Genomic DNA, 14,038 nt, shown 5'->3' with positions numbered 1-14,038 from the left:
TCAGGAAGTTGAGTTTTCTTTGAGGTACCCTAAGGCAGAGCCTGTGTCCAGGTGGCTGAGGACACAGCAGAAGGAGCAATGGTAGTTTCCATGGCCTGAGAAACCTCAGAGGAGGGCTTCTCTTTTCCAGGCTAGGAAAGGAGAAAGACATCTGGGACTAGAGAGGGACTGTGGACATAGAATGGATTTCGAGCCATAATGAACATATGTCCTAACAAGGACACTTGGTGATGTATACTCAATGGCCTCTGATTCAGGGCCTGCAGTTGTGACCTGATTCAAATACAGATGGAAACACATTCTGGAAATGCATGGAAAGTATCTTGATTCCTAGTGAAATAGGGCTTCCCAGCCTTGAACATACAGTTTCCAGGTGTCTTTGATTGAATTGGATCTATCTTCTGAGTGACTGAATATGAGTGAGGATCCACCTTCAGCCTCTAGTGTTGAGCTGAGTCAGGTGGGTACACTCAGGTGTTCAACCAGAGCTATGTCCTTCCAGTTACCAGAAGCTCCTGAATTAAATTACGTGGTCACAACAGTTACTGATTCTGAGAGGTGTGATAATAGCTTCTTATGGGCATGGAGAAGACAACGCACCCAGGAGGGACAGAGTACAAGTCATTTTTGTGCTTTCTCCAAAAAGCTGGTTCTTCGAACTTTTACAGATCTAGCAAATAGCTGTAAAGAAGGAAGCTGCCTTGTTCACAGTGCAAGCCAGCAAGCTCCTGCTGCCCCTGCCAATACTGCATGTAAATGTATTTTTGTTTACCTGGCGAGGCTGGTGCAAAAGTGTGTCCCTGATCTTGTTGTTCAACCCCTGTTAAAAATGACAGCACTGGACAGCAGGTTCCTCTCTGAATCTGTAACAAGGCAGTTGTAAGAGTTGGTCAGAAAATCAGCATTGTCTCAACATTGTCATCAGGAACATGAACAGTACGTTACCTGACAACGGCCTGTTTGGAGCGCAGCGGCCAATCCCAAGGACAGAATGTGCGGTACAAGGCTCCTGGAAGGTACCTGGCTAGAGCCGTTAGAGATAACTGCATAGCTACTGTCAAAAAGGATGGATTGCAACCGTTGCCATGACATCGATGAAGAAATCATGAACTCTAGACGAACTTTGCTTCATTATAATACCAAAACACACCTCCTGGTCGAAGGCTACCCGCCTCCAAGACTTACCACGCCTCAGACACTGACCCTGCGCCTGCGTGATAGCCTCGCTCGAGAAGGGCGGAGATATGATAATTGTATTCTGAGAAGGGCGGAGACTCCTGAGGCAGAGGTGGAGCAAGGTGTGTTACTAAGCATAAAAGATGACTTCTAAACAACGGGAATTGGAAGCTTCCCCACCAAGGACCACGACGATCGACGACGCAGCATTAGCTGGACCTGGGACCGTTAGGACGTCTTGAGATCAGCGGTGGTAGCTATAACCTCTCTTTCTCCTCTCTCTAAACTTAACTTTACTTTTCTCCTTTCTCTCACCCATCTCTAACTATCGCGTGCCTCTTCACAGGCAATACAATAAAGTTTTACTGTGTGATTACTGCTATCCCCTTTGGTGTTGGTCACCTTAATTTTGCACTTTCGAGATCGTAGCAAACGAACCATCACGAGTCCACCGAGTGGACCGTGACAGCAGTGGAACTGCGATACCGCCCTGGAGGAGCTGCTGGAGGCCCAGGGGAGGCATGGCCTGAGCATGCAAGCAGGCAGGGGAGAGAAAATATAATAAAAAGCTCATGGGTCGAGATAAGGACAGGGAGAGATTACTCAACCAATTACCGTCATGGGGAAAACAGACTTGACGTAGGGAAAAATTAATTTAATTTATTACCAATCAAATCAGAGTAGGGTAATGAGAAATAAAACCAATTCTTAAAACACCTTCCCCCACTGCTCCCTTTTTCCCAGGCACAGCTTCACTCCCAATTTTCTCTACCTCCTCCCCTCCAGCAGCACAGGGGGATGGGGAATGGGGTTTGCAGTCAGTTCATGACATGTTGTCTCTGCTGCTCCTTCCTCCTCAGGGGGAGGACTCCTCACACTTTTCCCCTGCTCCAGCATGGCATCCCTCCCACAGGAGACAGTCCTCCATGGACTTTTCCAGTGTGAGTCCTTCCCAGGGGCTACAGTTTTCACAAACTGCTCCAGCGTGGGTCCCTTCCACAGACTGCAGTCCTTCAGGAACAGACTGCTCCAGCGTGGGTCACCTGCGGGGTAACAAGCCCTGCCAGAAAACCTGCTCCAGCGTGGGCTCCTCTCTCTCCACAGGTCCACAGGTCCTGCCAGGAGCCTGCTCCAGCTCAGGCTTCCCACAGGGTCACAGCCTCGTTTGGACACATCCACCTGCTCCGGCATGTGCGGGAGCAGCTTGGAACACCTGGCATTTGTTTTCAAGAGTGACCGTTAGAATTTGTTGTGCTGCATGTTTGCCAAGCCCTTGAAGAACTAGTTTTACAAGGTCAGGTTGGAGGATGGCCTTGTGTAGGCCTGGGAAGATGTGGCTGAAGACAGTCACGAGTATGTCTATGGAATGTTTTTATCTTTAACTGTTCTGAGGACTGGCAAACATCCCAGCTGAGCCAGATATGCCCTCCTGTGTTAGTAGTATTGGCTGTATGCTGTTAGTTCTTTCTAGATCTTTGTTGAAACATATATAAGTTTGATCCTTTAGTGAAATAAACGGAATCTTGTACAGAAAGCTTGAGCGCTTAATTCAGTCGCGGCAGATGGTGAGCTCGACGTGATCAAGAGAAGACGATGACATGATCAAGAAAAGAAGCCGGTGCAATTAAGAGAAGAAAATGATGTGATCAAGAGAAGAAGAAAAGAGGTGACTCCCCTTGTCCTGGGTTCAGCTGGGATAGAGTTAATTTTTACAGGAACCTGGGAGGTGGGGGGGGCATAGCCGGGGCAGCTGACCTGAACTAGCCAAGGAGCTATTCCATACCATGTGACATCATGCTCAGTATATAAATGGGGAGTGGGCCGGGGGGAGGGCGCTCCTGCTCTCGACTTTCGGTGGGGGAAGTGGCGGAGCGTCGGGTCCCGGGTGGTGAGCAGTTGCACTGTGCATCACTCTTTTCTGTATACTCTTTCATTAGTACCGTCGTTGTTGTTGTAACTTTTTTTGCGTTGTCCCAGTAAACTGCCCTTATCCCAACCCTCGAGGTTCCAGTTTTTTTTCTTTTCTCTCCTCCGTCTCCCCCCTATCCCACCGGAGGGGGGCGGGAGGAGTGAGCGAGCGGCTGCGTGGTCCTTTGTTACCGGCTGGGCTGAAACCACGACACCCCTTCACTGCTGAGACCACGCAATCTAACGGGCAGAGTTCTGAAGAAGTGGCCATGACTCCGAGAAAATAGGTAACAGCAACCCCTGTGGAACGGGTGAGTTGCGAGATTGGGGTAGCATGGGGCAATCAGCTTCCCAGGAGCATAAGCTCTACTTAAACGCTTTGCAGCAGATTTTACGGGCCTCTGGGTATAAAATAACAGAGGGACAAATTGCTTCGCTTTTAATATGGGTAAAGGATAATTGTAACTGGTTTCCCACAGAGGGAACTTTTGATAGCAAGGTTTGGGAAAGAGTTGGGGAACGTTTACAAACACGAAAAAGTTTGGCATTTGGTGTATCAGAAAATTAAATTGTGACATGGAAATTTATTTATACTGTGCTGGTGCATTTACAGCCAGCAGAGAAAATCATACCAATACAACCTGATACTGCTTTTGAGGAGACAGTTTGTGAGCAGGCTGCTAATGAGCAGGATTCTGATTCCGATAATAATTCTTTTGAATCAGGCAAGGTGGACTCTGAAAAAGAGCCGGATTTATATCCCCCATTACCACCACCACCGCCTGCACCACCACCGTTAATGCACACATCCCGCCAGCAGGCAGGCAGGCAGCAGGTGGGCAGCATGGGCTCTGCAGGGTTGCTGACCCTCACCACCACATACAGGTCGCCGCCGCCCCGCCACTGCCTCCGCACCCGCCATGGCCGCCACAGCCACCGCCGCGCTGCCGTCCCCCACCCACCCACCCCAACCGCCTGGTACTCCCTCTCCAGGGTTTGCAGAACTTAAAACAGAACCTGGCTTTGCTGCACTGCCTGTATCTCCTTCTCCTACTAATCCCTCTAACTCTATGCCTCTGTCTAATCCTGTGGCTCCTGCTTTACAGCGGTGCAGAGAAAAAACTATAGTGCCTTCAGCTCCGCCTCTAACAGACTTTGATGCTAAATGTGACCATTCACTTAATGATTTGGGAAAAAATACCCATAGCTTGATGCAACGCTGTCGAGAAAAAGCTCTACAGCAAGGTGATACCATGTTCACTTTTCCTGTTATATACAAACCTCATAATCCACCACAGCATGACGGTTTACCTTATGAAATGATAAAAGGATTACGGAAATCAATTCATGAAAATGGGTTACACAATTCATTTACAATAGGACTAGTGGAAAAAATTGGAGGCACTTATACTATTGTCGCGTCCCAGAGTTGGAGCGACTCAGGTTCGTGGATTTCCTTTGTCAGAATTAAGGTGAAACGACACCAGGGGAGTTCAAACAACAATCAACATTTATTCAACCTAGATAACCTTGCCCAAGTACAAGTGAACTTATCAATATGAACCTTGCAACATGTCGTTAAGCCGCTGTTTGAGAAGAGAAGTATAGAAAAATGAAATGGAAAAGGGAACATGAAACTGTGTCAGAAGGAGAGCCCTCCCGTTGAGTCACGAGGTTCAGAGCAGACCCCCCCTTGCTTTCTGGACTCCTTCTCAGAGAGGAGCCCAGGGGCGGCTAGGTCCACTCCTAGTCTCAGACTTGGTCAACGGTTTATGTTTAAAAGGATGAGGTGTAGGGACTGTGGAAAAGAGAGAAGAAAAAGAGGGAGGGAGAGAAAGAGAGAAAGAAAGAAAGAAGAGAGAAGGAAAGGGTTTCACCAGTCCTGGTCCAGCGTTGTCCAGCAGCGTAGAGATCCAGTTCCGGAGGGGCGCGCGCTGAGAACTCGTTCTCCCTTCTTTTATAGCGTGTTAGTCGATGGTCTCGACATGCGCAGTCCCATTCCCGGGGTTCTCTGGAATCGGTTGGAGAGCTTTGGAGGGGGGGGGGTTCATCGCAGAGTTGCCTCTCTTTTTTCTGCTGGCATGACCGCTTAAGATAGAGGCACAGTCCCATCCTCCGTGGGGCCTCCTCCTCCAGGCGCATATGCTGTGCTCCTTCTCCTGGTCACTTAAGATAAGGAATTGCGGCTTTGGAGAAGCGCGGTCCCACCCTCCGGGGGGCCCTCTCCTCCGGCCACATTGTCCTGTTCACAAAACTCCAGCATTTTACAGAGGGCCGTTTTCTCCACCAAGTTCTTTAACGAATGTTTGAGACATTGACTATAATTTGTCCGACCGTCACACCACCCCGTGGCTCAAACAGTCGCTGTACTTTGATTCTCGTTTATATCATCTTCTTCTGTGGTAATTTTAACATAGCGGACAGTAGGAGAAGAGAGAGAGACAGCTGAGGATAGCAAGCGGCTAATCATACATCTTACTATGGCAAGGCCTGCTATTAAACATGTAAATCCAATTAATATCATAAGTCCAATATTTACAAGCCATTTTCCCCATCCCGTCAGTCCCAAGGATCCCAAAATGGAATGTAGCCATGAGTTGGGACTCCAGCCATCAAACCAGTCAGCTGGTTGCATTGCATGGAAGAGTTCCCCCGTCTGGTCGGCAATCTCCTTCATCTTTGCCCGGGCTTCTTCAATTGAGGTCGTGGCATTATGAATGGTAATACAACATTCGGATTCAGTCAAGTTTAACATACCACACACACCTTGTTCTTTTAACAATAACATATCTAAGGCTAAACGATTCTGTAACGCCATTTTTGATACTTGTTGCACTTGCAGATTTAGTTCCCCAAAGGCATATCGAGTCCAATTACTTAATACATGTACTTGCCAAGTTAGGTTTTCTAGCACCCATTGGTGCCGAACAATATACCCAGATGGTGCAAAGAATGCTTCTAGCTCTAACGATACTTTCTGTCCCCAGGTATAATAATCAGGTTTTAGAATGCTTTGAATCCACTTCTGGGTGCTACTTGGGTCATCAAGTTCTCGTTTTTTCCTGTGAATAGGTGGTGTGGTATATTCAAAGATTCGCCTGGGACACATAGTAGGAATTCCCAAACCACACCGCAATCCAGCCTGTTTGATAACATTCAAGTGCGAGTACATTTTCCCATCTGAGCACCCCCAGACGGTCCCCTCAGGGGCGGCATACAAAGCGTTTGACAAGTAGCTGCGTCTCCCCGGGGTATTTGATTATCCTCTCCCACCTTATGTCTTGGGAAGTGGTTAATGGGAATTCCACATTTTAGCCAGATATTAACATTATTGGTGATCTGATTACATTGGTTGTCCCGGTTTCGGTATCCAAAATTCGGATATCCCCAACAGGTGCACATATCTCGAATTAAGGTTCTAACTTCCAAACTGATCCATGTTTCGATGGGATTGCCAGCGCCTGTGGTACAATCTATAATGTGGGTACAGTTTAACAAATGGGCATCATTGGGGTTGGGCGTGCCCACAAATTCTTTCTTTAATAAGTGAAGAGGTTGTTTTTTTAACATGTGTTTCACTGACCATCCCCAAGCAGTGTGGGCGCTATTCACTGAAGGATATTGTCCCTTCCTGTCAGGTATGTGAACACACCAAGCTGAATCCCATCTTACATTATACTGTAATTCAAAAGGGGTAATTTCCGGGGAAGCAGGCCAAAAAGGCACTAAATGACAAGATATATTGTGATAGGAAGGGCATCCTGTTATTCTCCACCAGGATGGAGAAGGTGGGAATCGTCTGGAATAGGCTTCCTTGAATCCTGGAGGACACGGCGGGCTATGACTAATACCAATTTCACGACTGACCTCCAATCTCCATCGCTTACAAGTTTTGTTTATTAAGTCAGGCCACCCCGTGTCCCGAGGGATCTCATAGAAGGCTGCTTCATCTCGCCACCATCTGCCAGAGGAGGTATAATCACTTCGATATTGATACTCAAACGGAGCATCTACTAACCCTATAATGCCATTGCTCATATTATATTTTCCAATATTGAGCCTCATGGGTATCAAACCGAATCTAATCCCCTGCTCGGCAGAAGTAGGAATCTGAATACAGATCCCCTGATCCGTTCTATTCCAGACATGTATGAATCCTTGTATCACTTCCCAAGCCAAATTGGAGGCCCTTTCTCCTTGTCCAGATGCACCAAAAGTAAGAAAGGCAAGGAGGAAGGAGTTCCAAACCATCTTTCCCTGTTGTACCATAAGAATATCACAACCAAAATCAAACAAACAATACAGATAATGGCCCACTCATCAAGTGAAAACATAAGTCCTGCCGTGGGCTTCTGATAACCTGCAAAATGTATACAAAAATAAACAATCATTAAAGGGATAGGATTGGAGGAGATGTCAAGCAGTGTTGCTAGTGGTTGGGATCCATCCGAGAGGCTGAGGTGCACTCTCCGAGGCGCTCGTGCAGCTTCTGTAAAACAACCTCCTACAGGCCACGTGCAGGATGTGTTACGTATTATAGATGCATACAAACTAGCCTTAAATTTCAAGCTCTCTTGACTGGAATTGCTCTGATTAAAGTATCCGTAGATCAGCAGAATGTGTTCATTGTGCGTAAAAAGGCTAATAAGTTTATAGCAACCACTTGTTCTTACGTGGCGTAGGTGCCGCTGCAAGAACTCCAACGTTGTCTGCTGCCAAGCTCTCTGTGTCCTCCCCCCAACTCAGGAATTCTGAGAAGTCAACACAGCATCGCTAGTCAGAGTAACAAAAACATAAGCAGGCCATCAAGCAGCTATGGTTTTAGTACTATAGCAGAGGGTTGGGGTTATATTGTGCATCTTAACTGATATGCTTGTTAGAATCCAGCCAGTGGGATACAGAAAAAACATATTCTTATCAGCCATTTAACATCGGAACAACTTTAATTCAGGACATGAAGGTCCACTTAGAAGGATGGGACAATCCATCGGGTATTGATACGATGCTCTTTCCCATGGGCATCTGTGGCTACCCAGGAAAAAAGGTTAAGGGGCGTCTTTAGGGTTAGGGGGTACTTGCCCCACAGTGGGCAGTTCCACTAATACTGGTTGTCCAGCATAGTGGAGCAAGTGTGCAGGGTCTTTGCCACTTTTCGTCCCTGGAACAATAGAAGGAGGTGTGGGACAGAATGCTAGGAGTCGGGGGCAGCCATTTGCCCCCCACCGGCTATTGACTCGGTATACTGCTTCTGGTACTCGCAAGGCCCACCCTGGGTCATGGGGCCTCAGAGCTCGTTTTAGAAGTCCGTTTGTTCTCTCCACAATACCATTAGCTTGAGGGTAGTAAGGGGTGTGAAAAACCCACTGGATTTCCTCACCCTTAGCCCATTCTTGCACCACTCCAGCAGTGAAATGGCTCCCATTATCAGATTGAATTGACTGAGGCTTGGGTAAGCAGCTAAACCATACTTTAAGACTTTTCACTGTATTTTCTCCTGTGGCTCTGGATACAGCTTCAGCTTGTGTTAGTCCTGATACCACCTCTACTCCTACTAACACATATCGTTTTCCCTCTGATACCCGAAAGGGGCCAATATAGTCAATTTGCCACGTTTGCCATAAACCTTTGTTTGTCCTTAAATGTAGGGGTTGCTCCTTTAAAGGGTTATATTTTTCCAAACGAACTCGACACTGACCGCATGCAGAAATAACAGTATTACATAATTCTCGTGTAACAGCCCATCCTCTACTAATAGCCTCTTTGTACAGGTCTTTACTCCCTGAATGGCCACGCTTCACGTGCAGCCACTCCAGAAGGTGTTCCCATTTCTCTGCTTCACCATCGATGGCAAGACTGGCTAGAGGTGTTAAGGAATCTACTTGGTTATTTAGGAGGTGAGCCGGGTTATCTCCTGCCTGGTGTGCAGCAACCCAGCCTACCAAGAAAGATCTCTGCTTGGCGATATTCAGTATTTCTTCCCATTTGTCTCGTTGCCACACTGGCACTTGGTTTACTTCCCATTGGTTTTGTTCCCAAAACGGTAACCATTCAGTACATCCCTTAAACACCGCATAGGAGTCAGTATAAATGTATACTGGTTCTGTTGTCTCAGCTTCCTTAACGACTACACTCCACACAGCAACTAACTCCCCTGCTTGGGCACTACCCTCTCCCTCAGTTATCATATGCTCCCCTGAATCAATATGTAATGCTACTGCTCGATACTTCCACGTCTTTCCTTCCCTTTTTGCAGAAGCATCAGTGAACCACACATTTGTTAAATGGGGTTTAAAATGAGGAGCCACTTTGATGTACGATGGAGGGGGTTCTGTATCTGGGTGATCAGAAGGGGGATCCTGTATTTGCAGCATTTTGGGTGTTCCCTCCTCTATCTGTCTAGTGTGACAGTAGTGGTCTAACTGGGCATACCACTTCCTTACTGTTTCTCGTTGAGCTACTCCTACAGGGGGAGGAGTTCCAGCCAATATTGGTTTCAGGATCTTAAAGGGTCCTCGTAAGATGATGGGCTGCTGTCGTATAATTCTCTCGGCTTCCTGTAAGGCTAGGTTAACCACAAAGAGTCCTTTCTCCCAAACTGAATACCGTTTTTCAGCATCCTTAAAGCTACGCGAGAAAAATCCTATAGGACGGGTAGGACCTTCAGGGCCACGCTGCCACATATGTATAGATAACCCATGAATTGCAAAACCCCATTCTATGTGGAGTGGGTCTGTTGGATGTATTGGTCCTAAGGCCTGGTAAATCCCTGCTTCAAAAATTAATAATTTCAGAGCCTCTTCATGGACAGGTGTCCAGTCCCAAGCAGTTCTTTTACGGGTTAAATCATATAAAGGGCGAGCTATGATAGAAAAGTCAGGGATGTGTTTTCTCCAAAACACTAGCAAGCCTAGGGCATGCTGCAATTCTTTCTTATTTTCAGGCATTTTCACTTGTTCGAGGGTGGACAAGGTTTCGGGTGGTATACACACAGTCCCTCCTTTCCACCAGATACCTAAAAATTTTACTTCAGGTGATGGAGTTGTACCTTTTCGGCAGGAATTTGGAGCCCTAAATTCTCCAAGTGACTAATGATTTCTCTCTGGGTTTGTCCCACCACAGTGGTATCTGGTCCTCCAATTAGCACATCGTCAATATATTGATATACTTTTACTCCATCTTTAGGAGTGATCTGATTTAGTTCCTGGGCTAATGCATAGTGAGCAATGGTTGGTGAGTGGCAATAGCCTTGGGGAAGCCGTGTAAATGTATATTGTACACCCTCCCAGGTAAAGGCAAAGCGGTCCCTATCTGCTTCTTGCAAGGGAACCATAAAGAACATGTCTTTCACATCAATGGTTGCTAAAATCTGGTGACCCTGTTCTTGTATGGTTGCAATTAATTCTGCTGTATTGGGGACTGCAGCTGTTAATGGGCCAGTATTAGCGTTCAGGCGTCGATAGTCAATTGTCAGTCGCCACTTCCCATTTGGCTTGCGGACCGGCCATACTGGGGAATTATAGGGTGAATGAGTAGGAATAACTATCCCCTGTTCCCGTAACTCAGTTATCACTGAAGTGATCCCTTCCCTTGCTCCCAAAGGCAAAGCATAAGGCTTGACATTAACTATCTTTGAAGGGGGAAGAGTTGGTGCAGACTGCAAAAGCCTCACAGAGATTGCGGGACACCCAAATTTCCATTCTCTTCCCTTAGAGTCTACCCATGACCGGCCCTTTAAGAGGTCGAGTCCTAGAATATTGGTGGGTAGAGGACCTAGTATCATAGTAACCTCAACAGGGGATGAATCCCCTGGCAGCCAGCATTTAACTTTAGCTGTCGGCTGTGGTTGGGAGCTTCCGAAAACGTCTGTGACCCATATCTGCTTCTTATCTGCAATTATTCCATTGCGGTTAGCAACATCCGCCCAGAGTGCTGACATCTGAGCACCCGTGTCAACTAAAAAAGTTACTGGGGTCTTAAAGGGACCAAGGGGAAAAGTAATCAACAGGTCTCCTGTCTTATTTTCAGTGAGCCTCCTTAAATAAACCCACTGGCCGTCCCCCGGCTCACTTACTGGGGACGGCCTGTCTAGTTTCCCGTCCTGCGGACAGTAATACCTTCCTCTGGGGCAGTAGGCATTTGGGGAGTGGGAGTTGCCAGCAACTGCGGATTCGCCCCTTTATAGCCTCGAATGTTTAACTCAGTATGAGGAGGCTCCTTGTTCTTGTCTTTCCACCCTAGGACCAACTTTTCTAGGACAGAGGTGGGCAAGCCATCCATCACATCCCGGGGAATTCCCTTTTCTATCCCTTCTGCCCACAACAAGTTCCGCTGACCCCCATACAGCTTTTTGGTGTTTACAGTCTTAGATGGGGGAGGTCGGCCAGGTCCTTCTATTCGGCGGATAGCAGGCTTAGCCCTGCTTTCTTCCCTTGTGAGACCCATTCTCCGGCCATAGTTAACCAATTCCTGTGCCACTTCTCCCCAGGTCAGGACCCCTCCTGCATTCCGCCTGCCTCCTCTAGGTGCTATCGCATCACGTAATCTATCCTGCAGCTGGACAGCATATAATTTCAAAGAATCTGGTAAACCTCGGATTCGAGGAGTCATTCTATCGGGATTGGCATTTAACAACATCGGAGAGGGCTGTTGTGGCACTAATCGCCTATCATGCATTAATTGGAGACAAGCAGTTTTCTGTAAGCTCTCAGTCAACTGATTTATAGAAGGGGTGTCTATCCGTGTTGGTTCTCCTCGTTCCATTTGGTCTATTCCCCCTGCCCAGTAAGCTGCCCGCTGCGTCAGAGACCATGGTTCCCTAGGATCATCGGTAGTTAGGAACACTCCAGGCCCCCAATATCCTTGGGCTTCATCTTCTGACAATAAAATCCGGTCGCCACCAGTTAATGACACCCTCCACACATATTCTGTTTCAGTCTCCTTTGCTAGTCGGATATACTTTTCCTGAATTTTAGATAATTCAGTGGCGGAATATGGTATCGTCTTAATGGTCACGTGTGGTGCTCCGCCATTTTGGCCATTGTCTATGGTTTCTGTTTTAATTAATGGCCTCATTGCTATCTCTTCATCCTCAGGGTAAAAAACTTTTCTGGTACCTTCTAACTCTTGATTTGGGTATAAAGATTTTTGCTGTTTCACCTGAACTACCTCTAGACCTTGCAGGTCTAAGTCCGGGTCAGATCGTTCATCCACCTCGGCTCGTAAAATTCTTTCCCGATCTAATGCATCAGCCAAGGCAGCATGAAGCCGCTGTGTTGTATTACGCTCAGCAGTTAATTGCTCTTGCAGGACTTTAACTAAATCCTGCAGGGACTGAATCTTCTCCTTATCTGCCTGCTCAGCTTTCATTGTTTCCTGTCTGTCTTCCTGGGCTGCTACGAGTGCGGCCCCTAAAACTGCACACACTACAGCCTTCCCTTTTCCCGGGCGAAACCTGCCTTCTTTTGCTAGCTTCTCAATTCTTCCTACAATGGCTTTTGAGTCATGCCAGTGATCTCGTGCCCAGGCTACTCCTTGTGGGGAAGGGCGGGCTTTATATGCAATTAGCTTCTCTAAAACAGGGGAACAGTCAGACAGAGATATTTCCTGGGTCACCATGCCTGCCGCTGCTCGGATCCCTCCCAACTTATTGTTGAGAGATCCTTCCCAGATCCTCCCCGCTCGTTATCTGAGTGGAGGTCCGGTATCCCGTTAGAATCTCCCTTCCAACAAGGGAAATCCTGTCCGTGACGCCAATTAAGATGTCGCGTCCCAGAGTTGGAGCGACTCAGGTTCGTGGATTTCCTTTGTCAGAATTAAGGTGAAACGACACCAGGGGAGTTCAAACAACAATCAACATTTATTCAACCTAGATAACCTTGCCCAAGTACAAGTGAACTTATCAATATGAACCTTGCAACATGTCGTTAAGCCGCTGTTTGAGAAGAGAAGTATAGAAAAATGAAATGGAAAAGGGAACATGAAACTGTGTCAGAAGGAGAGCCCTCCCGTTGAGTCACGAGGTTCAGAGCAGACCCCCTTGCTTTCTGGACTCCTTCTCAGAGAGGAGCCCAGGGGCGGCTAGGTCCACTCCTAGTCTCAGACTTGGTCAACGGTTTATGTTTAAAAGGATGAGGTGTAGGGACTGTGGAAAAGAGAGAAGAAAAAGAGGGAGGGAGAGAAAGAGAGAAAGAAAGAAAGAAAGAGAGAAGGAAAGGGTTTCACCAGTCCTGGGTCCAGCGTTGGTCCAGCCAGCGTAGAGATCCAGTTCTGGAGGGCGCGCGCTGAGAACTCGTTCTCCCTTCTTTTATAGCGTGTTAGTCGATGGTCTCGACATGCGCAGTCCCATTCCCGGGGTTCTCTGGAATCGGTCGGAGAGCTTTGGGGGGGGGGGGGTTCATCGCAGAGTTGCCTCTCTTTTTTCTGCTGGCATGACCGCTTAAGATAGAGGCACAGTCCCATCCTCTGTGGGGCCTCCTCCTCCAGGCGCATATGCTGTGCTCCTTCTCCTGGTCACTTAAGATAAGGAATTGCGGCTTTGGAGAAGCGCGGTCCCACCCTCCGGGGGGCCCTCTCCTCCGGCCACATTGTCATGTTCACAAAACTCCAGCATTTTTACAGAGGCCGTTTTCTCCACCAAAGTTCTTTAACGAATGTTTGAGACATTGACTATAATTTGTCCGACCGTCACACATATGTATGTTGTATTTTATATATTTAACCACCAACCAGTGTCTGCTGTAAAATCCCCTGTATAGCCCCGTATCAAGGCCGGAGAAATTGGCTAAAATCATCTAGTAGGAACATTTAGAACTTAAATAACAAGATAAAGAAATACCTGACAAAGAGGTGGTGTAAGAGTTGTCAGTACGTTACCTGACAACGGCCTGTTTGGAACGCAGCGGCCGATCCCCAAAGATAGAATGTGCAGTACAAAGCTCCTGGAAGGTCCCTGGCT

General features: G+C 47.4%; 1 protein-coding gene across 1 annotated transcript; it reads right to left on the bottom strand.

Moving 5' to 3' along the window:
• Positions 1–6,240: 6,240 nt before the first annotated feature.
• On the bottom strand, positions 6,241–13,324 carry LOC121233039. Its single transcript, XM_041121624.1, has 2 exons — positions 13,306–13,324; positions 6,241–7,444 (listed from the first exon to the last, which is right to left on the bottom strand). Exon 2 carries the CDS (start codon positions 7,351–7,353, stop codon positions 6,241–6,243), a length of 1,113 nt encoding a protein of 370 aa, XP_040977558.1. The 5' UTR covers positions 7,354–7,444; positions 13,306–13,324.
• Between the last annotated feature and the right edge of the window lie 714 nt (positions 13,325–14,038).

The sequence above is a fragment of the Aquila chrysaetos genome (assembly GCF_900496995.4).
Source record: "Aquila chrysaetos chrysaetos chromosome W unlocalized genomic scaffold, bAquChr1.4 W_unloc_4, whole genome shotgun sequence".
Lineage (NCBI taxonomy): Eukaryota > Metazoa > Chordata > Aves > Accipitriformes > Accipitridae > Aquila > Aquila chrysaetos.
Note: the sequence above shows the minus strand (reverse complement) of the source record. Positions and strands in the feature narration are given on the sequence as shown.